The sequence below is a fragment of the Chionomys nivalis genome, chromosome 3, assembly GCF_950005125.1.
Source record: "Chionomys nivalis chromosome 3, mChiNiv1.1, whole genome shotgun sequence".
Lineage (NCBI taxonomy): Eukaryota > Metazoa > Chordata > Mammalia > Rodentia > Cricetidae > Chionomys > Chionomys nivalis.
The window spans coordinates 64906710-64933838 of NC_080088.1; the positions used below are offsets into that span (position 1 = coordinate 64906710).

At 40.4% G+C, this 27129-nt stretch overlaps 1 protein-coding gene across 4 annotated transcripts in view; it reads right to left on the reverse strand.

The window, feature by feature from the left end:
* Positions 1–374: 374 nt before the first annotated feature.
* Opa1 (OPA1 mitochondrial dynamin like GTPase) overlaps positions 375–27129 on the reverse strand; it is an 83250-nt gene continuing 56495 nt past the window's right edge. For all 4 annotated transcript variants that reach the window (XM_057764136.1, XM_057764137.1, XM_057764135.1 and 1 more), the window contains 2 exons: positions 4235–4309; positions 375–3062 (listed from right to left, as the gene is read on the reverse strand). In XM_057764136.1, the coding sequence (XP_057620119.1) occupies positions 4245–4309 (65 nt within the window). In that variant the 3' untranslated portion in view covers positions 375–3062; positions 4235–4244. The remainder of the gene's footprint in view (positions 3063–4234; positions 4310–27129) is intronic.

Sequence of the window (27129 nt, forward strand, 5' to 3'; positions counted from 1 at the left end):
ACATGAAGCTTACAGTCCCCTCGGGGCCTCGGAGTTAGTTAACAGCCCTTAGCGAGCGTCCTGTGGGACTGAACACATCAGCATCATCAATGGAAGCGGTGGTCACAGCAGCACAGTGGAACTAGAAAACTGTTCTTTTTCACATTTTACTGAAGAAAATACCCAAGTGTTTTGATATATATCAAGGCAGGAAAAGCAGCATCAGCTGGACATGGATTACAAGTGTGATGTGCAAGGTCCAGGACATTCAGCCTTCTGAGAAAAGCCACTTTGAAAGCTCCTTGGGTCGTGGATTTGGCTATATTATGGGGCGTCTCTTCCTCATTAAAACAAAGACAAGGTAAAAAGATGCTCTCCATAATAGAACTATGATGTCACTTCAGTATCTTTTAATTATCCATCTACACAAATGACCTTAGATCAAGCACAGGCAAATAGAAGTCGTAGTAACATTTACATCGAGTGTCAGGTTTAAAAAAATAATACAAAGTTCATTCACAGTGCACATGAAGACATGGTTAAGTTTAAATATTTAGATATCCAATAGCCATGATTGTTTAGAAGGTAAGCATATTCCAAGCACATTTCCGTTTGCTACAACAATGACAGTCTACCATACACCAGCGTAGAGGATGGAGATATGCCAGCACCGTGATCTCGTTACTGCAAAGAAAAAGATACCATATTTCTTTTTATTAGATAAATACATCTAAAATAAATAAAAAAAAATAGCTAGAAATTTGTCCATTAAGTCTACACTCTTAATTGTGTGATTTTTGTTTTGAGACAGGGTCTCCCTACATAGCTCTGGATTGCCTTTAACTCACAGTCCTGCTTCTGCCACTTGAGGACTAGGATTATTGCTGTGTGCCACCAGAATCCTCATGTGACATTCTGAAACTGCAGTGAGGAAGTCCCACCTGTTGTGCCCCCTGTGCACATTCACACTGCAGATTTCGTTGGGTACCAGGTAATGTGTGAGAGTCCACTGAGTATGGCCTAGGAAATGGTGCTAATATGAGACAGTAGGAATAAGACCCCCCGAAAGGCTGGCAGCTCTGCCTGCAACCGCAGCTTGGCCGCTGTGTCCGTAAAGCAGCACGCTTGCGTCCTCTGGTTCATGTTGTTATAGCTGACGTCCCACAATTCATTTTGCTTACCATCTACTAAAAATCCCTTAGTTCTCCAAATAGAATTTTGTACACTTCATTCTCTGCAAATCCAGATGTGAGAAACAAATGATTTCTGGTCCAGTTAGACTTTACCTTCTGTAGATCAAGCACCTGAACTACAGACTCGACACACAGGGCTGACTGCTGTACTGAAGTTTATCTCCTGTCTACAGCTTCTGCATCTGACAAATACCAGCCTTCGAGGGGTGTGGAAAGACATGATTAGCAGGAAACCAGGTTAAAATAACCCGTGGGGACGTGAGGAATGACAGGGATTTTTGGTTGAAGTTACAAATATTGACCCCCACAAAGAAATAAAAATTCTCTTCCATGAAAAAAAAAAAAAAACTATACAAAGGGATATGATGCCTAACATCAGCTTTTCCTTAGGAGAAAACTGCAGCTCTCCCTGCTGGCCTTAGGCAGGGCTTCCACCCAGTTAGATTGGCAGGGCTTAGGGGACCCTTTCCTAACCCATGTGTCAATCAGCACAGGGCTCTCTCTACCTAGCTTCCGCTCAGCACTGTCCCACACCTACGGGACACAAGGCACCGGAGCACTCGCATCCTAGGAAACAATGGATGCTGCTTTTCTTGGTGAGGATAGAACCTAAATTTCTAATCTCCTAATTTAAATAAAATGCGTACCGAATTTATAGTTTCTGAAATATTTTGCCTTCCATGCATATATACATATATATGTATATATAAAGTATGTGTGTGGTGGAGAATTCTTACAAAAAACAATTCCAAGAAAACCTTTTATAAAATTAACTGTGAAATAAAAACTGCAACCTGTAACACTGGGCATTTTCACCAGCACAGCAAAGCCTTAATTAAAGAAAAAGTAATAGATGAAAGGGATATTTGAGTAAAATATGGTGCATTTGTTTGCTTTGCAGTCTCTTAACCAATACAATTCTAAATAAAGCACATGAAAATATTGGTAGGGTTGCTACTGTAACTGCAATGAATTAAATGGAATTCTCAGCTTTAAGGGGGTGCGTCACCATCCTCCCACTTGTTAGAATAATTTCACTGAAAACAGTGCCCGAAGGCTGTGTGGCAGCCTGCCCCTGATGCTCACTTCAGTGTCTGACAGCGCTCTAAGTGAAACTCGTCAGCTGATTACCTTGACTCTTCTCCATCTTGAGTCATACTCCAATGGCTGCTACCAGGAGAGACCCCACTCCTATCACCAGAAAGCCTCACGTAAAGCACACAATATTCAAAAAGAATTAATTGTAAATGGATACAGAGTCTGTAAGAACAGCAACCGTGTAAGCAGCTGCTACTGGCTGCTAAGGCGAGTTTCTACACTGGCAACGGAAGGCTGATGTTTCTGTCACTGAGTACACACTGAACCGTCCAACACGAGTTACCCTGTCTGAAGTATCCTTTGGTAAACCAGCTTCCTTTCACGGGGTGAACATAAACTGGATTATTACAGTCAGACAGTCCTGGATACAGAACACTGCAGACAGATGACGGCTTAGCAGGCAATTATCACCATATACATAATTGATGCCTTTTTAAAAATTACCGTAAGTTTTATTCCAAAGCAACTACTATTATATGTCCGAAGACATCCATAATGAACCCCACTGGTGCCGCCACAAATAAGACTTGAGAGATAACTTCCTTATCTTTGAGGGCTAGGCCTACTGGCCAGTTTGTCACGTCAGTACAAGCACACAGACTGGGGATGCTGTCTTTACTGTTCTTCTGCTCAAAAGGCAGCTGGGGGGTTGAGGTGCCTGTAACACACATAGGTTAATTTCACCCTATGACTTTATTTTGCACTGAAAAGGCAGAACAGGAGAAAGGAGGCAGGACAAAAGACTGAAGTTTTCATTCTTCCCGTGTATGCAGAGGTGATTATGAGCAGATTCTGTAAAAATAAACCCATTTGATAAACTCAGATTTGGCAAGACAAATGAAAAGACTTAAGCAACTGAATCATAGCTTGACTAAAAAGTAAAGCTTAACTGTTCAAATCTGCTAGATTTATTAAAATAATACAATTGTAGCACAATTTTACCAAGCATATTATGTAAACAAACATATAGTAGAATTCTTTTCTGTCCTAACATTTATTGTGTGTATGTGTTTGTACAAAGTGTGGGTGTGAAAGCCAGGGGACAGCAGGACTCTGCTCTCTGCTTCTATCTGCAGGTGGGCATCGAACTCAGGTAGTTGGGCTTGATGGCGAGCTCCTTTACCTGCTGACCCGCACTGTCAGCCCCAGAATCCGTTTCTTTCTTTTTCTTCTTTTGAGACAGGATTTCTCTCATGTAGCCCAGGCTGGCCTGGAACTAACTCACAGAGAAGTTCCTGTTTCTCCTTCCCGAGTGTGCCACCACACCCACATTCTAGAATTCGTTCTTTTTTTTTTTTTTTTTTTTTGGTTTTTTCGAGACAGGGTTTCTCTGTGGTTTTGGAGCCTGTCCTGGAACTAGTTGTAGACCAGGCTGGTCTCGAACTCACAGAGATCCGCCTGCCTCTGCCTCCCGAGTGCTGGGATTAAAGGCGTGCGCCACCACCGCCCGGCTAGAATTCGTTCTTAAAACAGAACTAGAACACAGAAAAGCAAAACTGCTGCCCTGAGGCATGCCACACAGGTTGGCATCAAGGGCGAATACAGTCTGTTTCTGGTGGAGCTTCAGTGGAATTGACAGGGAAGCACTGCATGCTGATTTGTTTAACACTCATAACTACGGACTCTGGGCACGAGGGTAAGAAAAAGACAAGATCAACTATATCTTCAAGTTCATTGTAGGGAACGAGTCACCTACATGTTAAAAAATCATCATTAAATACTTTTATTAACTTTGGTTCTGCCCAAAATGGATTCTAGAGAATAGTTTTAGTTTAGCCAAAAGGTAATCAAAAGACTTAAAGGCATAGCCCAATACAAAGGAAGCTGGTTCTGAAAGCCATGCTATCAAAAGGATCACATCATAGAAAACAAGCCGGATGCTGTCATGCAGAACCATGAATTATTAGAAGAGACTTTTAGTCCATGCTTTGTGCCCAGTGCACCCCAGTCTCAGAATTACTCACTTAATACAGTTTACTTCTCCTGGTGAAGAGCTTCAATGAAAGCATCAAGCTTTTCTTGAATTTCTCTAACTTTCTCTATGGAGATAAAAGAAGATAAACACATTTACTTTTCAAAGGCAGCATACATTAGAGAGAATCCTTATCATTAAATCATCTACAAAACTTCTTTAGCTATTTGAGGAAAAGGGAGAAAATCATCCTCACTAAACCTCCTGTGGTCCATGTGCAAGTGGGTCAGAAGAGTCACAAGCAGCCGCTTTTGGGAAGCAGAGGAAGAGAAATGCTTGACAGACAGACCCTTGGGGGCTACTAGATAGAGCTGTGGACTCTTATGTGCCCACCCACAGACGTGTTTTACTGCACTCTTAGATTCCTTGAATCTGAAAAACGATAAGGCTGTTTTTAGGAATAAGTGGAAATGGTGGCTTATGCTGTAATCCAGCTCGTGGAAGGCTGGATGAGTGGAACCAGCCTGGGCTGCATTGGCAGACCTTACTATCTTAACAACGAACAAAACTGTCCCTCATCTGGAAAACAACCTTTTAAAAATATAAAATAGCGGGAAAAGTTACCAGGAAGGTTGGGTAAAACCACCACGGTAAGATGTATACATCAGTCATATTTCAAAATGCCAGGAGATAAAGGCAAAGGGAACTGGGAAATATTTTTAACTAGGTGTGAATGTGAAAAGTTAAAAAAAAATATAAAGAACCACTGAAAGCAGATTTATATTTATTTGAATTTTTACTTTTTCATGTTAATGACTTCACGTAAAATCTTTGATTTCTCTGTGCAGATATGTGAACTGTCCCCATGCATGCTACTGCTGTGGATTCAGTCACGCCTCCTGCCTTGGAATACCAGTTACACCACGCAGTGTGGGAAACGCTTCCATCCCTTCCTCACAACTTAACACAGAAGCGGGAATCACCAGTGGATGGGAGCCAACGAGTTCAAGGCTAGTGACTTAGACACGAGACTGGCATGTATTCTACTCTCTACTCAGAGAAAGATCATAGAAGGTGTCTTCAGAGGCCAACACTTACATCTGTAATTAAACCATCTGTGTTGGAAGATACAAATTCTGCTAGCAGTGTGCCCTGGTGATGATTGCCCAGCCAAAGTAAGAACCATCCTTCTGTACCTTGCACAGCATTGTAGGACTCCAATGGTGGCTACTACAGTCACATCTGCAGATGCTCTGTAATTTAATACTTCTAATTCTTGGTATTAGATTAAGAATAAAAAAGCATGTGGAGACGAAAGCTCTATTGTTTTGATCAAACCACGGAGAAAATCTGATATCAGTTAAGGCAGGGGTGGCATCTCCTCCTTCTACAGATGAGTGAACCAGAGAAGCTAAGACAATATCAATCTATCTCTTACAATTTTAAATTACATATATGTGTGTGCGCGAGCACACGTGTGTGTGTGTGTGTGTGTGTGTGTATGTGTGTGCGCATGTGTGCAGGCTGGTAGGGAGAGCTTTAGCCAGAAGACACAACAAATGCTTCATTGAACTAAATTTAGCTCAGTGCTGGGCCACTTTGGGCTTCTGATGCCCTTAGGACAACAGGTTAAGGCAGGAAGTGTTAGGAGGGGTGATCCATCTGGACTTCCATTGGGAAAGCGGACTATATCTATGATACAGGAGAGCCTTTAAGACACCTTGGTGTTACCATGTCCTCTGAGTAACAATGGGAAACTACAACAACCCAATCCAAGCAGATGGCAAATGGTCCAGAGCCTTTGGGATGAAGGTATTGGTCCTTTCTCCAGGGAAAGAACCAGACCCGCTGCGGTGTTTGCTGGGGGTTGAGGAAATAATGACTAGTAGGGGAAGGTAGTAATAAATACCAGATAAAGTCACATGATGAGACACAAAAATGAAGCTGTAACTGACATTCATGTTTCTGTACCGTTTTGTTAGGAAACAACTGCACATATGCGCACAAGTTAAGCAGACACTCGTGCTTTCTTCCTCTCTTATCATGTAATACATCCATTGAGATATCGGTGGCTAAGTGTACTACAACAGCAACTGAGATATCAGTGGCTAAGGGTTATCAATCCATATTTTCATATTTAAGTTAGAAGGTGCTCAAAGACTAAGCATTCCTCAAGGTGACTTTGCCAACTATTTTAAGAAAAACGTAACTGTGATTGTATGTGGGCGAGTTACATCATGCCAGGTAGAATGATAACCGTGTTATTGTCTTCAAGGATGATATGTAGGGATGTGATTGGCTGTCAAGTTGACGAGGAAAGACTTGTGATGGCTAATCTTGGTTGTCAATTTGACACAACCTAGAATCACGTGGGAAGAGGTAATGTCAATTGAAGAACTGCCTTGATTGGACCGGTTTGCGGAAGATTTTTTTGATTGATAATTGATGTGGAGGGGGGCAGCCTACTGTGGGTGGCACCATCCCTACTTAGATAGGTCTGAACTGTAAAAGAAAGCAAGCAGAGCACGAGCTGATGAGGAAGTCAGACAGCAGTACGCCAGTGAGCCACTTTCTACCTAAGCCTCTGCCTCGAGGAAGCAAACCAAACTTTTCTTCCAGTTTGCTTTTGTTCAGTGTTTCAGCACTGAAACAGAGAAGCAAACAACAACACTCTGAGCCTTTGGGCAGGTCCTTAGACCTTCAACCTACACTTTTCTGGTAGGCTAGCTTCCATCTCTTAATCAGCAGTCAAACTAGCAAACACGGTTACTTCTCCAAATGAAGCCAGTCTTAGTTTTAAAACAAATTCATTTAGTTGTTTAAAAACAGGTGATTTTTAAAAAATGAGTATTTTTCTGAGTTTCATATACATTTCAGTTCTTTAAATTGTTCTTTAAGAGAGAAGAAAAACCTTTTCAAATTATCTCACAGCAGTTATAGAGATGACCATAGTTTTCATAAAAACCAACACAAACAAGAACAACCCCAGCGAAGCCCCTGGCAAGCCTGAAAAGCACAGCACAAGTGAAATCCCACAGAGGCGTCTCCAGCCCCGCAGCCCCCAATCACTCCCTGGTGGGCAGGCTATCTGGGAAGGTCAGGCCATATGCAGAAAGAATAATCCAGTTTTATTCCACACATGAGCTGCGTGCAGCTGGGCAGCCACAAGGTCAGTTTGCCAACCTTTGCCCTCTCAGTGGCCGCCATCCTCCAGGGGTAGACTGTAGGTGTATGGCGGCACAGGGGGACAGGCCGGAGCAGGAGCTATCTGTGTGAAGAGACAAAGCCCCGCTGAGGCAGTGTCTAATCTGGAAGGTCTAAAGGGAAATCCGATTTTTACACAATGAAGAGGTAAGCAATATTTTTTTTTTCTAAAGAAAAGTTAAAGGACTGTTTAACACAAAAATAAGAAAATTCTAAACTTCTTAAAAACTTACACTTTTATGAAAAATTTTACAATTGATGGTACTGCCTTGCCACAAAACCTTAAGGATGCCACAAAGAGCATTTAAATAAGTACTAGAAGTAAGGAAGATGGGCGGTGTGAGGAGAAGGGAGACTGGGCGATACAAGGGAAAAAGAAGTTGTCAATAAGCATCATTTTCACAGAAGAAATTCAGCTGTCTTTTTCACCTGTAAGGAACTAGATGAAGTCTTCTGGGACATGAAGAAATTCTAACCTCTCTCTTTTAGAAAAGGTTTGCCTGTAATTCTGTGTATGTGCCTGTGCTGTGTGGGTATATGAGCAGCCAAGTGTGGCTGGGAGCTGCTCTGTGGTCTTGCTCTTCCCTGCTCAGCTGCTTTCCACCTTTAAGAAACATTCCCTTAGTGTTTAATCCCAGTAAAGGCAGGTGCATCTCTGAAATAGAGGAGAGTCTGGTCTACAGAGCTAGCCCCAGGAAAGCCAGGGTTACACACAGAAACCCTGTCTCAAAAAACCAAAACCCTAAAACCAAACCAAACCAAGCCAAAATGAAACAAACAAAACCCCAATCCAATCAACCAAACAAAATGCATTCCTTGCTTATTCTTTTACTTTCAATTGAGGAATGTCTACTCTTTTGAAACGATTGCAATTTTGACATTTTGTTTGTCTCTTTCAGTCCTGCAGCCATCCCTGCTAAGGCTGAGCCCTGGTTGCCCTCCTCTGATTTAGAAACCCACAGGAGGGCTGCTGCTTCATGCCAAAGCAAAAGAGCAACAGAGCAAATGGCACCGGAGTATTACCTTTTATGTAAAACAGAATACATCTCGTAAAAATCAGAAACGAGCACAAATCAGCACGGTTAGCTGTAAAGCAAACTCCCGTTTATCTAAAAAATTTGGGTTAAATATTCACATAGAGAATTCTTATAAAATCTGTGGTCTCTTTGACAAATCAACTCAGGAAGGGCTTAAACTATTCTGTTACACAGAATAGTATTCTACATGTAGTGAATACGAAGGCTCGTTCCCATTTACCCAATGTTTACTTAAAAGATGAGCCATCTCAAACATCGATTCATTGTGCATCTTGATTGAGTCATGAATATTCCCATAATCCTCAACTCATAAACCACCAGCCTCAGTGAATGACGTTCCTTCTCTTTCTTCTTCTCTTCAGATGACTTGACACCCATTCACATTTTAGGTCTCTTTATCCCCACATGAAATGGCACCGTTCCTCTCAGCGCTTTGAGTCTTCTGATACTTGCTCTAAAAGTCCCAAATACAGACTAATCTGTAATTAGGTTTTGAATACACTGCGACTGCCAAAAGGCCCAACCTGGGAGAGAGTTCACTTCAGTGGTTAGTATTAGTTTAGAACATGAACAAAGAGCCACCCACAAAACACTACTTCATGTGCTAAAATAAACCTTAGACAGCGTTTGATGTCTTTAAAGAAAGCAGGAAGAATCAGCTGAAGAACTAACACAATTGCTTTAAGAAACCATACACCCAAAGATTCAAACCACCTAACAGCTACCCCGTAACATGGTGCGCACACACTTTGGACATGTGGGTGAAGTTCTTCAGTAAAGGGCTGTTCACTGCAGGGTTGGAATGACTGGCACCCCTCTTCCTTAGGAGCTCACACACTCCTGAAAACATTTGCTGTTTATCACACAATTGTACTATATAAATGCCCTTTAAAACTCAGGGACTGGGCTGGAGAGATGGCTCAGTGGCTAAGAGCATTGCCTGCTCTTCCAAAGGTCCTGAGTTCAATTCCCAGCAACCACATGGTGGCTCACAACCATCTGTAATGAGGTCTGGTGCCCTCTTCTGGCCTGCAGGCATACACACAGACAGAATATTATATGCATAATAAATAAATAAAAAAAAACTCAGGGACTATAGGAATCTAGGATATAGAGAAACAAGGAAACAAAATTACAAATGGGAAATAGGAAATCAGAACCAAAATGATCAAAACTATAATCAAAACTGATACCCACGATAACTTATTCATTTAAACATTAAAGGATACTATTAAAAATGTGTTATTTCATGTCCCCAAAGCCATCTTAAAGCTTGAGAGGAACAGCGCAACCCCACGCTTGCTAAAACATGTGCAGCTCAAAGTGACTCATGGAGAAGCACGGCTTGCTTGCTTTTCTTTTCCTTTTCCCCAGAGAGGGTCTCATCGCTATCTGTCCTGGACCTCACTGTGTAGACAAGGCTGGTCTCCAGCTCAAAGAGATGGACCTGCTTCTGCCTCCTGAATGCTGGGATTAAAGGCATACACCAACATGCCTGGCTCCGAATCCAGCTTTCATAAAGCCTGTTCCCTCCCATAGGGTTTCTCTGTGTAGTCCTGACTGTCCTGGAACTTGTTCTGTAGACTCTGCTGGCCTTGAATTTATCCTCCTGCCGGTCTCCCAGAGTGTTGGAATTAAAGCGTGTGCCACCACCACCTGGCACTTTTTTTTAAAAAAAAAAAAAAAAAAAAACACTTTAAGGCAAGGTAAGCACTCCTATCAGGCTCCTTTGGTGAATATAATAGAACCTTCATGTAATTTCTAAATATTTTGAAGTCTATTCTCCAAAGGACTTTGGCATGAACACAGAGCAGCCTTACATTTAGGTCTTTATAGCTGTTAGATTCTGGAATCAGTTGGATGGTACCACTAATTTCAGCACAGCTACCTATGAATGACTATGGGTCTGTCTTATTTAACAAAGAACAGTGTCATTCAAGGTGCTGACTAAGTTATGATATAACTTTTGGTTATATTATACTCACTAAAAGGTTGAGCTGCTAAATGAAAGCAGTTTTATGTGGGATGGAAAATTCATCTACTGCTGGAGATACATTTTATCTTTAGACAAGTCCAATTAAATAACTGTGTATTTGGACAATCTTGTGGGTTCTCCCAGGAGTGCATGTACTACTGGCTCACACTGAGGACATTACTGAAGACTTGGGGCTGGGAACATAGCTCAGCTGCTAGAATGCTGCCTGACCTGTATGCTGCCCTGGCTTTAGTTTCCAACACTGCATAATCCAGGTGGGAGGTGGAGACGGAGGGTGGGGAGCATCAGAAGTGCAAGCTGCGTTTGATCTTGGACTACAGAGCAAATTCAAGGTTAACCTGGGCTACCGGAGACTAACAACAACAACACATCCCTAGAAACCGAGTGTCCACTCTGAGAGGACCACTAAGAGACATTTCTATCAGGTGTGTTAGCAGATGCATCCATCCTACTCCTAATCCAAACTGCTGTGTGGTGGTCTAGTGGCCATAAGAACCAGTTGTTCAGCCTTCCTTTCCATGGGTACCGGCCACTTGATGTCTAGGAGCACACAGAGACTTCTGGAGTGTGTACTTGAAGTGTGACCAGTGTAGGGGAAGCCTAGCCAATCACCTTGCTTGAAGGGCGGGATCCCTTGAGGTTATTATTTACTTATAAATATTGCGGGTGTGCTCCCCGCCTTCCCCTCTGTTTTCCTGCTCTTCCTTGGAACCTTGGTTTTATAAGTTATTCCCTTCTTCCCCTTAATAAAGCTGATATTAAAGTTTAAAAAAGGGGGGGGGGATTAACTGGTTTGATGGGATGATTGGTATTTTTGAATTACTGTTTTTAGAAAATTGTATTGGTACTGATTCTTGTATATTGACATATTGAATATTGAATGTGAGTGCTTCTACCTTTATTTATGGTATAAGAGTATGCTTATACCTCTGTCTATATTGTATTGATATATTTACCATATTGCAATGCACATTTCTACCTCTGATATTATTTATGTAACGACAGTGTTTACAGTTGAAGATCATTGTCCTCATATATTGCACAGTTGTTTATTCTCTTAGTCTTCAAGTTAGATAAGTATTGAAAATTATATGTTTGTCATATTTATATTTAGGATAATCAGGTTTTTTAGATACATAGAGATTATATTTAGTATAGATAGTATAATCTTGAACCTCTTCGAAAAGCTGTAGAAAATGGCCTTTAATATAACCTAGAATTCCATGCCAACGAGACACAATCACTCCTGGCAACACCGCTCTACTTCTGAGAGAACGTTGAGCACCAAAGACACTCCACTGGGAGGTTGTCTTCTTCTTGGCACAACTGGCCTTTGGGCAAAAGAAAAGCCCATACCCCGACTACTGACAAAGATATAAAATATCCATAAGTGGATAAAACAGGATTGTCTTATCTTGCCAAGACAGGGTAGGATAGTTCTAAAAAAGTTTCTTGCCTTTGATAATGGTATGTCAGTTATGTTAGGCCTTAGCCAAAGTTGGTTGCCTTAACATTGCAAATGAGACTTTGGGTGATTGCCCAGGTAGTCAGTTGTCTCTGTCATTTGTTACACATTTTGGAAATTTCTCGTTTGTTCTTCTTCCTGGTTGCTTAAGTAATATTACTTCCCTTCTCAGATCTTTGACGGAGTTGAAGATTAGATAATTGTAGTTACTCTCTACATTATTTAGACTCCTTGAAATAAAATGTTTAGTAAAACTTTTGTTATATGTTTCTTGCTCAATATTGTTTGTTATTTGTAATTTTATATTTATTATTTGTTCCTATTGTATATAGTTGTATTTGGTTTGGTTCTGTCTTATTTAGACAAAAGCGGGGAGATGTAGGGGAAACCCAGCCAATCACCTTGCTTTTAGGGCGGGATCCCCTGAGGTTATCATTTACTTATAAATATTGCGGGTGTGCTTCCCACCTTCCCTTTTGTTTCCTGCTCTTTGTTGGAACCTTGGTTTTGTAAGTTATTCCCTTCTTCCCCTTAATAAAGCTGATATTAAAGTTAGCCTGATTAATCCTATTTGCTGGTCGATTATGCCGCATCAGACCAGCCCTAATCAAGTCACACTTGTGTAGAAGACATGCATAGCCTGCTGACTCAGTCTTTTTATACTAGTGATGCTTTTAAAACCATAACTTTAAAGAATCCTGTTGGGTATGGTGGAAACGATGGTATTTATCACATTTAACCTTTAGGGAATTCTTTTTTATGGAAGGAAAAATGATTTATTAATTTATCTTTTTATAAAGAATTTATTTATTTATTTACATTGGCGTTTTGCCTACATATATGCTTGTGTGAGGTTGACGGAATTATAGTCAGTGGTTAGTTGTCATGTGGTTGCTGGGAATTAAACCCGGGTCCTCTGGAAGAACAGTCAGTTCTCTTAACTGCTAAGCCATCTCTCCAGACCAGGAAAAATGATTTATATTGAATTCTTTTCTTTTTCTTTATTTTAAAACTTTGAGAAAAGGCTTCACTATGTAGCCCAGTTGGCCTTGAACGCACGGCAATCCTCCTGTCTCTGCTTCTCGAGTAGTGGGACTACATGTATGCCCACCATGCTTTTGCTACGCTCAATTCTTAGAAAAGCTGACATTACAAGTGTCTATAACATTTACTTTCAGGACCAGAAATAACAGATAATAAGTTTTTATGGCATTCATGACCATTGTTTTCCAGTAAAGGTCACAGAGTCTACCATGAGGTTACAACTGTCTAGTGTGAGTCATTTTATTTTGTGTACGGCACACAAAATATTTCAAATTATATCAGTTCACATTACGAGAACAAAAATTTAAAATTATTTGATATTCTAATAAATTGTTTTTCCTCTAATAAGCTAAAATATACTTTGTCAAAAACGAATCATTTCATTTGCCCGTGTATTGCCAGTATAGAAAATCTAAATACCATATTTCAAAGAAATACTAATATAGACAATTATTTGAGACAATGGATAAGTTCAGTAAATTATTCTGTTCCAACCAATTAAATATGACTTTAAAAATCTTTTAGTTTGCCTTTTCTACTTTTCTCCTATTTTTTAAAAGTACATTTTACTTTGAATTTTGAATTTTGTTGAGAGGAAAGCTGAAACATTAAAAAAAAGAAAAAAGAAAAACCACCCAGGCAGCCCTTAAAGAGGTAGGGCATCATTTATCACTTGCAAAGACAGATTTATAAGAAGAGGGCCCCTTCTGTTCCTTTAAGACTGCAAACAGATGGGAAGTGAATGGACAGTCCCTGGGACAAGAAAACGCACGGGAGGTGCTGCTGTATGCACGTTCCCAGCAGAAGAAAGGAGGCCAAGATCGGAACTGCATGACCGGGTCCTGGAGAGGGTCTTGCTTCAAGCTGTCCTCGTCCTGCTGTCAAACTGTTATAAATATTGGTTTGTCAAAAGACCTTCAGAACTGAAGCCTGAGAAAGGAGTTGTAGCAGACAAACGAAGCCCGGGAGTGAGTCTCAGACAGCTCATTACTGTAATTTTAAAAGAGGAAGAACAAATATAAGCTCACAGAGTGTAATTCCGATTTATGAATTGAAAGCTTTAGTCAAGCTTAGGCTGAGAATAAATAAAAAAATGTAATGCAACTTCTAGCTCTTAAATCAAATGCTCCATTAAGCAAAGTACTGCCTAACCTGTGGGAAACACCAGGTCTGCAAGGGGGTCTAGTTACTAATACAAGCCGACTCTTCCCAATTAGAAATGCTTGGGACCAGAAATTTTATAGACTTCTGCTTTTCTAGTTGAATTCCCTAAATCTAAAAGCCTCAAATCCACAATGTGCCAGCATCCGAGAGCCACAGAGCATCATGTGAGTACTCAAGTTCAGACCTTACAGCCTTTGGGTTAGAAGGGCCCGACCCATGCTGGTGCAGCAAGAGCAAGAGACAGGCCAGTCGCTGAACTGATGTCACATATTAAGTAAATTAGAAATCATCCTCAAAACTTTAATTACACTTTCTTTTGCTCAGCTGCCTGATATGGTGCTGGAATCAAGCTCGGGTCCCCCCTGAGAACAGTATATACTCTTAACTCCTAAGCCATCTCTTTAGCCCCAAATTCTAGATTCTTTTTTAAAGAAGCAATTTATATTTTAATTAAAAAAAAATAACAGGTGTGTGTGTGTGTGTGTGTGTGTGTGTGTGTGTGTGTGCTGAGCATATATGCATGTACAGACTCTTAGTTTATTTGTTTGTTTGGTTTTGTCTTCGTTTTTTGAGACAGGGTTTCTCTGTATAGCCCTTGTTGCCACGGAACTCACTCTGTAGACCATGCTGGCCTCAAATTCATAGAGATCTGTCTACCTCTGCCTCCTAAGTGCTGGGATTAAAGGCGTGCGCCACCACCACTGTCTGGCACAAACTCTAGATTTTTGATGCTTTGTTTCACTAAGGACACAGGCTCTGAAACACTTATTAACAATACAAACTAGGAAGCCAAATTACAGGGACTGTTGTTTCTTTCTTTCTTTTTTCTACAGTCACTCACAAACAGAAACCAAAGACTCAAGATGAACAGAACCACCAAGCAATTCTAAAAAGGCACCACTGCTAACAGAGCTAGCCTCAACTTTGCCATAAACACTCATGTAAATGGCTAAGTTATTAATTCAATGAGCATCCATTTCTAACTATGAGCAACGGGAGGACCACCTCTCAAGCCCTGCAATTTTAAAAGATGGTTTATTAACTAAATAAGCATAAGGGACAGATAAGTTTGAAGCAGGACATGCAACTCAAAATAAGAAATGATGAAGTTACATGGAATATTCTCTATTTCTGAATAGAATATATCTCATTTCTCTTTCACTACTTTCTCTCGATGTTTAGTGGTCCATGGGAAAAATTTCAGTAGAGATGAGGATAAAATATTAGGAAGAAAGAAGTAGATCGTGAGAAGCAGGGCAGCAGGCAAACATTCCCCCCCACCCTCTGAACATAAGAGAATCAAGGTAAAAGGGTGGTTAGTCTATATGGAAAGGCCGATGCATTAATTTTAAGATGAAAACAGTCTGAGCATCTTGGAGTAGGAAGATAGGATGAAGGCACAAGCACACGCAGGAGAGCCAGGGACCGGAACAGGTAGATCGACTCTCAAGGAGTAACCATGATATGCTGGGTCCCAGCCTCTGGGTCACATAGGCTATAAAACAACTTCTCCAGAGGTTTGAGTTGTATTGGTGCTGCTTGTTCTCTAAGTATTTAAAACCAAGTTTGTACAAGGAAAAGGACGGGAACTATAGCCCACCTGCCAGATCAGAAGCTGGATACTAGTGCACTCACAGTGAGCTCAAAGAATAAAAGTAGAAGAGGCCAGCCCACAGCCCTCAAGAGAATGGCTCTAGAAACTGCCCCGAGGCCACTTCAATAGTCTATTAAGCTACAATGTTAAGGGTAATAGTCTCTGGTTGAAGCATTTTTCATAATGTATATGTACTAGCTTTTTTGATAATAAAAGAAGACTTTAAAAATTAAAACCTAAATCCTTGCAGTATACTTGCTAGATCTGTATAAGAGCTGTGTACACAGCTCGGAGTAAGAAGATGTGCAAAAAAGAGATAAAAGATTAAAAACAAAACAAAACAACCTTGAATTCCTGTCCCAGAATGGGAGGAAAAATTTCTTCTACTACAATTCAAAGTACTAACACTGGAAGAGATCAAAGAGATGTGTAAGGCATTAAAGTAGACTACTCTGTACATGTAAACTAACAGTGAAAGAAAAATCTCCCTAAAATGAACTATCACAGCCTGAAAATTTCACTAGTTTAAGCAATACTTCAATGTGTTCCCATAGACTATTCAAGGTAGGAGAGGAAAGGCACACTGACTTCCAACAATGGAGGTGAGCCATCACCATGTAGGTCTAGGCAATGTCTCCTAGGAATGCTACATGGAGATATTATTTGGAAAAACATCAATTTATTTCTAAGACCGAGCATATCATGGATAGGTTTCATTACTCCCATGACAGGATAATTCAAATGATGAAATCTCTAGGGAATTTTGTACTGTACTCATTGGGAGGAAAAGTTCAGAAATATATAATAGTAAAATATCAAAATTCATTTGACCTTAACTGATATCTCCACCTACCCTAAGAGGTGTGCTTCACACTGAGCATAGTGGCGCATGCCTTTAATCCCAGCACTCAGAGGCAGAGACAGGTGGATCTCTATAAATTCCAGGCCGGCCAAGGCCACATAGTAAAAGCCTGTCTCAAAAAAACTAAAAGTAAAAAAAAGGAAGTGTATTTCCCATACACTGGTGTAGGGAGTCTGTCGTGGGTTTGTAACCCATCAAGGTTGTTTTTCACAGTATCTGTTCTTGCTTTGTTTAAATTTTAAAATATACTTTCATAAACCAGCAGATTAGACTGTGATTAGACTTACATCCCACTACTAGTTTTAAAATTTAAAAGGGCAGGGCTGGAGAAGTGGCTTAGAGGTTAGGAGCACTGGCTGCCCTTCCAGAGGATCAGGGCCCTCTTGTGTGCTCCTCAGGCATGAGGCATGCATATACTGCACTTACATACATGCAGTCAAACATTTATACACATAAAATAAGATAAAATAAAAAACTTCAAAAGAAATTCTGAAAAAGTTTAACCCCCAACTTCAAATTTATTATTTCATTATCTATTGCTCATCAAGGAAATGGTAAGTATTATTAGGAGTGGGGGGAACTCAAATTTCTAGTTTTAAATATGTACTCTGGCTTCCATAATAGTACATAAATGAACTTACTTTAAAGTAATGGTTCTCAACTTATAGGTCGTGACCCCTTTGGAAAACCTCCACCTCCAAAAATATTTACATTATGATTCATAATAGTAGCAAAATTAGAGTTATAAAGTAGCAATGAAAATAATTTTATGTTTGGGGTCACCACAAAATGAGGAATCATATTTAAGGGTCCGAGCATAAGGAAGGTTAGAAGCCACTGCTCTAAAGTGATAAAGAATGTTGATATGGTTATGCACACCTTTAATCCCATCACTTGGGGGTGGAGAACAGAGGCAGGCAGACTTCTGAGTTCCAGGTCAGCCTGGTCTACATAGTGAGTTACAGGCCAGACAAAGCTACACAGAGACTGTCTCAAGACAAAACCAATACACATAAATCCCCAACACAAATCCAATCCACAGACTACTGAATGAAACAGTTTTTATTCTCATTTAGAATAATAATCTCATTTATAATGAGTTATAAATTATAATTTGTGATTTATAATAATTTAAAACTGCACTTGATTTCCTAACTTGGTGACAATTTCTAAGGCTTTTATAATTTCATATACTTTATTTTGTATTCAGAGTTGATGACAAGTGTCCGCTTACTCTTGGAGCATGTTTCTAGAAATAATCTCTTCTTATAAAATCTATAGCTATCATAATTCCACATGGTATTTTACTTGCATAGCAATGGTGGTCAGATAAAATGCATGTGATAAATAAATTAACTTATGAGCATGTTCTTCAAGTGTTCCCCTATCAGAAGAAGCCTAGAAAACTGTTTCATAAAACCACTCCAATTCAATATAATATACATCCACATTCACACAAAGATTTAGAAGTTATCACCCGAGGGCTGACGTAAAATGTGTGGAAGACTCACGAGCCACCTAGAAAGAACCATGTTATAAAAGCGTGTACAATCTCTGTGACGTGCTACCAGCTCTCACAACAGTTACAGGACAGAATCTAGCAGAAGTCTTGATGTTCTTAAAAACAAATCCAACCTTATTCACAGAGAGGTAAAAACTGAAAATTTAAAATTATCACTTCACCTTAGAAAACAATGAAGATACCTACACACGAAAACACCTCGTTTTCCCTCCCTTCTAGGACATCATTATCAGAGGGAAGTTAGCAGTCACCCTATCTCCTCTGTCTTCTGCAAGGCTAATGGACCAGCGACTGCAGGTTCTGCCACTGTCTTTTATTTTTCTATTGCACAGTCATTTTCATGTCTAGAAATTGACAGTTTAAAATATATTGTGTCCTGTGATGTCTAAAACAGAGAGTGTTTAAAAAATATCACTACATAGTTATAAGAATATAGCTCTGAACTTGAATTATATTGTTTTTATAACTATGCTCTTGAGGTGGATTACTTTGTTAGAATTCGAGGCCTGCTCGCTTGGCTTAATTAAAGTGTTCCTGTTCTTACAAATTGTGTAAATGGAATAGAATTATTTTCAACTATGTCATTTGGAGGTGAAGAGTCTGATTTAATATTTGATTCAGTGGTATGGAGAAAGGAATTTAGTAACTAGCAGAAAAAGTCTGAGGACCGATAACATGTAAAAAGGTGAAAATAAAAAATGCAACAACAACAACAAAAAGAAGATATTTGCGGGAAGTAGAAAAAGACAAGATCTCCTGAGTAAATTGGGAGCATGGGGACCTTGGGAGAGGGTTGAAGGGGAGGGGATAGGAAGGGAGGGGAACAGAGAAAAATGTAGAGCTCAATAAAAATCAATAAAAAAATAAAAAGAAGATATTTGTTAACAAAGTATTGAATATAGTAGCCTGTATAATATAAAGTAAGTATTCTTTTAATTTTATACCAATTTATTCCTCAATTATGACTTTAAAACAGATTTGAGCCATGAAAAATGTACTTTCATCCAAAGGCTCAGTTTGAGCCTGTACTCCTCATCAACAACAGGAACACACTATCGAGGCCTTGTCCCAGGGAGTTCTGTGTGGAATAATGACTTCTCGAGCAGAGGCCTCTCCCTAAGGGTTGCGTTAGTCTTTGTGTCAGCTCCATCCTTTTTTGGCTATAACACAAAGCAGAGCCTGCCTCGTGCAAGGAGACTGCAGGTAAAAGTAATCCTTAACTTTCCCTCAGTTGCTCTATCTCACTTTAGTGTGAAAAATACCTTCACAGTGGCAGAATTTGTAAAAGTAGAAACTTTTACTCAGGAAAGATGGCTTAAAGAGTTACTAGTAACACAGAACATAAATGTTTACTCTTTCCTTTTTACAAACATACATATATCTAGAAATTACCATTTCAAAATACTCGAATCCAAGGGAAATGTATTCCAATAAGCTTAAATTCTTAATATTAGAAATTATTTTACTTTTTTTTTTTTTGGTGCATGTGAAGTGGATGGACTAGCTATTAGGAAATCACTGGGGACCCATAAATCACTGGTTTCCATACAGTGAAAGCCAGTAAGGGTGGTGTGGGTAGCAGAGCCAGTACAGCAAATGTGAGCGGCTCACAAGGGATGAAACTGGAGCTTCTGGCAAGACAGAGAAGAAAGGTCTCTGGCACCTCCAGTCCCCACTCCCCACTTTGAAGTCCAGAGAAGGGCTAATGAAAGTCAGTATTAAGATAGTGATCAAGCATTCACTGACCATGTATGATATATTACATAAGCTACAGTAGTCAGAAATGAACCAGATCCTTCTGCTAGGGTGAGTCAATCATAATAGACACCAGAGTATTTTCTTTAAATGGTTATTTCGGCTGATTTACATCGGGTAATGGAAAGACAGTTTCTTTCTGCTCAATTACACAACCATGGCAGTAGCTGAGTATGCTTTTAACACCGACGGAAAGCAAGTAAGCAGGCAAGAGGAAAAATACTGGCTTAGGTCAAATGATAATGACCTAGAAGGAAAGATGAAATGGTCCTGGGGCCGATGAAAAAAGCAAGAGGACCGAGAGAGAAATGAGGCCAAGAGGTCTCAGTCCTGTTCTCATGCTTTCTTCTCCTGTATTCTGACTGCACCTCACTTTTTTCTTTTCAAAAGATTTATTTCTTTTTGTTTTATGTGTATGTGTGAGTGCCTGCATATCTGTGTGCATGTCACTTGTGTGTCTGGTGTCTACAGAGGCCAGAATGAGGTGGAGTTACAGGCTGTTGTGCGCTGCTTGCTGTGAGTCCTGGGAACTGAACCTGGGCCTTTGCAAGAGTAATAAAGGGCCACCTCTTCAGTCCCCACTTTTCTTCTCTGGATCTAGGTACCTAAACTAAGTGCTATCTTTTTCTTTAACACTTGTTAAAACTGACTTCCTTTGTTAAGTCTATAGACGAAAGTGACATGCTACCGCATTTGGAGTTCAAACGACTTAACAGATTTGTGACAGTCACACACCACCCCGACTAACGGAGAGAAAACTGCCTTGCTATGAACAGAAGAATTCTCCAGAATAAACAGGGTGGGGAAGTAAGTGATGGTGGTGACTGACCACAGAACTTTGCTTTCATGCCATTTAGGTCTCACGTTCAGAATAAAGAGACCCTTGGGAGTGGTGTTTAGTCCCACATCTTTCAGGGTCTCATCTATGATAGCAGCAAACACTGGGAAGGTTAAAAATACAATGCAATCAACAGAAACTAAATCCCAGACTCACCTGATAATTTCCCTTTCTAGATACAATAAGAATAAAAACATTCCAGGTAACTAAGGTTCTATTAGTTATATCCTACCTTCTTTTTAATTCAGATTTTAAGAGGGAATGAAGAAATCCTTACGACTAGCCTATAAATTAGGATGGTGTTTGAGTCACTGAAAGTGTCCTTATAGACTTCAGCGGTTTTGATAAAGTTCTAACCATAGGTTTGCAAATGAAGTCTTTGGTCATTCTTCTGTTGCTTTCTTTTTTGTCATCATAATTTAAAAATGAACAAGTATATCTGTTTTCTGTCATTAAATAATATTAACCACAATGAACAGAGTTCTCATAGTAAACATGACTCACGTTGCTGAATTCTGGTAATTCAGAGACAAAACCCCTTGTATCTGTAGTCTCTATGGCTAAGTGTTAGCGTCACAAGTGAATGCCATGCAGCCTAAGATATAAAGGTTGTATCTTTGTGCCTTTCTAATTATCAAGAGAAAGCACAGGATGGCGGATAAGAGGAGAGTGGGAACGTGAAGGAACACAAAGAGGAGTCCGAGTAGCATTGTATACGCTCAAGAGAAACAAACTCTAAGTTTCCAGTAACAATTGCTTGCTGTCTGGGAGATGCTCAGGCATCAAACAATAAAGAACAGTCAACAGAGGCAAGAGGCCGAGCACGCTGCTCTCCTGCTCTCTAATCCCTCTCAGCTCGGGTACAAAGGCCAGCTGTTGCTACCTCGCGTAGGATGGGGGCAGTCAGCAGAGCAGATTAACTGGGGGCAGGGAGAGGGGATATTGCAAAATTCTAAATTAACAGCAACTTTGATTTTACTGCTTTTAACATGAAGGCTATTCAACTATACCATTACAATAAGTAAGCCTGCACAATAACAGTCAGAGTTCATTACTGTTTTTATATTTCATGTATTTTTCTTTGTTTTATATTTATATTGGTTAATGTGAAGGAATGCACAGAAATTTGGTAGAGAACATTTTAACACTCTCAATCCTGCTCAACAAAAACCATAAAGCTAGAATGACAGCCAGTTAAAGTTGAAAGGGTTGGTGTATCTCATAGCTCATGAACACAGCCTCACTGAAGAGCTCTTAGCTTGAAGCCTGGGGCTGTGGTTCTGTTGGGAGAGTTTGATGAGCATGGGAGAAGCCCTGGTGTTTTGGGCCTGGAATACTTAATCAAGTACTCAGAAGGTGAGAGCAAAGAGCAAGTCAAGCATGAAGTTCAAAGTCATTCTAGATACCGAGTGAGGCTGAGACCAGCATAGGGGGGATATCTAGGTTTCGGCAACTCTGATTATAGTGGGATCTGGCAGTCCTGAGACAGTTTATAGCCATATAAAGAAGATGCATTCCTTCAGTTCAGCTGTTGACTTCATAAGCATGCTGGTGTTTCTTTAACCAGATGTTTGCACAGAGTGGAAGTCTTAGTTCCAAACTTCTTACAAGGCAGGAAGGATGAAAGACACGCCACTATGTACACATACCAATGCAAAAGGGTAAATATATGATGTGGGAAGGTCATTTGTCAATCTGTTGTTTCATTGGTTAATCAATAAAGAAACTGCTTGGCCTGATAGGTCAGAAAATTAGGTAGGTGGAGTAGACAGAACAGAATGCTGGGAAGAAGGGAAGTGAGGCAGACACCATTCCTCTCCTCTCCAAGTCAGACGCGATGAAGCTCCGGCCCAAGATGGATGTAGGCTAGAATCCTTCCCAGTAAGCTACTGCCTCGTGGTGCTACACAGATTACTAAATATGGGTTAAGTAAGATGCGTGAGAGTTAGTCAAGATAAGGCTAGATATAATGGGCCAGGCAGTGTTTAAAAGAATACAATTTGTGTGTTGTTATTTCTGGGGCTAAGCTAGCCGTGCAGGAGCCGGGCGGGACGAAAAGCAGGCTTGCCCGCAGCTCCATCTACAAATATATGTATGTGTGTATACTTTCCAAAGCTGGGAATTTTTCCTTCTAATAAATTAAAACAATTTAGGATCAGATACTACGTATTTCTAAGTCTCCATTTCTTAATTTGTAAAATGAGAAAAATAGCTACAGCTTCTTTAAAAGGCTGCAGTGGAGACCCCAGTGAGAACTTATGGAAAGCAGTTTTCTGGCTCAAGACAAGTGAACAAGTATCAGTTCACACACATAAACAACTTAATATGTTGATAGAGTGCAAGGAAAAAAACCAACAAAAATGGGGAAAGAATCCTTTTTCAGAGCAAGCTGTCTAAATGACTGCAAATGTCCCTTTAATTCTTGGCTGACTCTGAAGACACAAGGAATGAAAAGAATAACTTGGAGCCTGGTAGGGGATCTCTGAGTTTGTCCAACCTACAGAGTGAGTTCCAGGATAGCCAGGGCTACACAGAGGGCCTGCAGTGCTCAAATTCATCAAAGACAAGGCAAGACAAAAGACATAGTCCACAAGGAGAGCAACTAGGACCTAAAATACCGAATCTGTTCCAAGGGCATCAGCAGGGCACTCAGAAAGTCAGGCTGGTGTTTCTTGGAAGTGCTACACCAGTGTTGGTTTGTTTCTGATCTAAGGTTTCATTGTTTGGTTGTGATCATTTAAGAGAATATTCTTGCTTCCAACTCGTTTACAATAACATTCAGATGTGATGAAGCCTGGTGACAGTAGATGTTTCTGGAGGGATAAGCTGTTTATAGTGTTGTTGCAGCTTTCTGTGAGCTGGGTGGCTTACTTGGTTTTTTGATGAAACAGAAAAAAAAAGAAAGTTTATATTTCTAGCTAATAGAAGATCAGTGTCACATGAAAATACAGAAAATGAGACTCATAGATGTGTTCTGTGAAGATGTCAAAAGACTGAGTACCTCATGGACCATCGAGTGAGATACACAGCTCATCTTCCTGCCTCAATTCTTATTCACAGTACCTCCCACTGTGTGTGAACAGCCCACTGTGAAGAAGTTCAACAGATTGTTACAGTGTCTAAATGTGGTACCAACTGTGAGGATGGATGTTTGGATTACCTATCAGATTGTCAGTAATTGTCACCATATGAAATAAGAGTACTTGTAGTCTGAGATTTGTTGTCTTGTTTTCCCTGCCTTGGAAACTGAATATCTGGGCAATAGTAACAATAGATAAGTTTCATCAGTACATAGTGAAATTCTTTTACTTAACTACAGTCCACTAAAACCCAAGTTACTGTTTGTTTGTTGTTTTGGTGGGTTTTGTTTTGTTTCTTGGTAGTGGTGTTTTTTTTCTTTTTGAGACATTCAGATGGTAACTGCTTAGGTTCTATGACAGTTACCTTTCACTTTGAAAATGCATAGGTATTTTCTTTGAATACAATTTTTTAACAGGTATTTTCTGTTGAGATTTTTTTTGGGTAAGATAAACCATTCTATTTTTTTTACCAATGCGTATGCCCCCTCCCACCCCACGACCCTGTGTCCTGCCCTTCCCATGCTCCAGCTATAGAAACCACTGTGTGTCCAAAGAGTCTTGACTTCTCTAACAAACCTCCTCACACAAAAAGTGGGTTTTCTTCCCATTTCTTTGCTCTTCCTGTGTTTCATTGCTTTACTTTGGTGGAGAATGATAACGAATCCTAAGAGAATAATGTACTACCTACCAATGAATGATCAGTTGATGAATATCCAAAGTGATGAATAATTGAAAGACAGGTGAATTTATGACTGGTGAGACATGAATGCTACATTTTACTAAATTTTATGTGACAGCACTCTTTACAATTTTGAACTTACTTAAATCTCTCGATTGTCCTATACTGGTGTAGGAGGTCCTTCTGTTTGTGTGTTGCTTTCATTGGTTAATGAATAAAGAATTGGCCTAGTTGATAGGGCAGAACTTAGGTAGGTGGAGAAGACAGAACTGATGCTGGGAGGAAGAAGAGCAGAGTCAGGGAGAAGTCATGGATCCTCTGCCTCAGATGGATGCTGGTTAGAATCTCTGATAAGCCACGTGGCGATACACAGATTAATGGAGATGGGTTAAACTAATATGTAAGAGTCAGCCAATAAGAAGTTAGAGCTAAAGGCCAAGCAGTGTTTTAATTAACACAGTTTCTGTGTGGTTATTTTGGGTGTAAGCTAGCCAGGCGGCCAAGTCAAACAAGGGGCCCCATTCCTTGTAACACCATACTATATCCTAAATGCATCTGCAATACTAGATACCCTGTTCCCTACAATACAGCTGTGACTAACAAACCTAGAGGGTAGCCTGGCTGGAAGCACCTACGACTATATTCCCAGGCCTTAGATTGAAGAGCCACAGTAAGGAAAAGGCACTTTCAGAACTCTTCAAACTACGGGCAGTCAAGGTTCATCTCCCTTAGTGTAACTGATAAAGCTGAGTCATGGGTGAAACCCCTGCTTTTAAGAACATTCTTTGGAACATTAACACCATAACTCTGTTTGCACAAAAGTCACAAATCACTTCAAGGGGTCGTATGACTGTTTTCTTAGGAAAACTACCAGAACAGGGAACTTGGCTTGGCAGAGCACATATCTGAGTTACTAGCATACTTTGTTTAAATAATCAAATTACAACCAGCGAGTAATGGGAACTGTACAGAATTACTCTATTCCAAGTTATGAAAAAGCACATCACTTTTCTGTCACTTTAAAATGCAGAAGATGGAAAATTTCAACAAAGTAATTCACTGTCTAATAGGTCCTGAGGGACACAGGAATTGTACACACCGTGACAATGGCAAGCCTTTGCCTAAAACAGTACAAAGAGTATGGAATCACGAGTCAGGGTTTTCCAAATGCTCGTATTTTACCAGTAAAGAAGGGCTCTGGGGGCTCCTTCGTACAATACAACAGACAAACAGCTGGCCAGGCCTGCACACAGGGCTTCTGCCGAGCACAAACTTAACTACACTGCCACAGAGCCATAAAACAGCCAAACATGACAGAAATGGAAATAAGTACAATGAGATATATTTAAAAAATAAAATAAAAAAGAATAAAGCAAGACTAGCAAGAGAAAGCAATGGAAGCTCAGATAGGCAGAAAGAGAAAACAAGACGAGGCAGGGCAGACGAGGAAAGGAGAGCAGCGCTGAGGCAGGGCACAGAACCAGGGACCCCTTACCTGCTTCTTTTGGACATTTTCATGACTGACTGCAGAACTACAAACTCAGTTTACAGACTGTACCCAAACTTGAAAAGCTTCTTCCTATTTAGTGTGTGCTTTTTTTCATGCCAAAAAGCACACGGATCTAAGTACATTCTGAAAGGAAAAGCAGTTTCATCGGCTCAAAGGGACACATAACTAGATAGACTCTGATGGGGCGCTGACTACCAACAGTTACAACAATAGCAATGCCTCTGTGTTCGCCTTGGGCTCGCAAAGATCCAAGCAAGTCTTCATGCCAGGAACTCACCAGCATTTAAAAACCAAATGTGTTCCAAACAAGTAAGGTTGGGGTGGGATGACAGGTGCAAAAGTCCAACTGGAGGTAATGGGGTGCTGACAGCCTGGTCCCATGATGCAGACCTGTGTGGGGTAACGTGATGTAGGGTGCTGGACTACAAGCAAGACGAAGCCTGTTCTGGCTTCAGGGGAGAGGACCCAGGAGATGGGGAGAGAGAGAACATTGGAAAGATGAGATGGGCAGTTCCTGGACACAAGGTCTGAGCATGGGCTGGTGACAGAACTCCATGAGGAAGCTTAGCCTCTAACAGGATGCCCCAGCCTGCAAGGCAAGAAGCACATCGACACAAAGTGAGGAACTGTGGTGGTGACCTGGTATAAGATGGCCAAGAGTCCAAGTGGGATGAAAAGACCATTTTTGTAATGAAGGGGGCAGCAAAAAGTTTGGTTATACATTAAGAGAACTGATCAAAATAAGTAACTATGCTAAGGAGGCTAGAGGCTGGGTTCTCACTGTCAGAAGAAGTTACAAGCACAGGAAAGAGCAAAGCTAAGAACAAACTTGATAGAATTGGATACAAGTTGGAAGTACCAGCATCCATTTCAGTCTTTGGTTAATACACACAATTAGGAGTGGATATATGAGCAGCACATACACACACACACACACACACACACACGCATGCACGCACTCACGCACACACACCCTTTCTATTGAGAAGGCCTGGGAACTTATATGTCACTAACAGCAAGCACATCTAGTTCTCAGAACTTGATTTCTAAATATCATTCTTTTAAAAGAAAAAAGAATGAGTCTGGACCATTGTGTCAAACAGTAGAGCAACACTGAATAAAAGATGAATGAGTCTAGGTACATTTAGACTTTGGGAGTTGCTAAGAGAAAAATCTTTATTCCTAGGAAACACACAT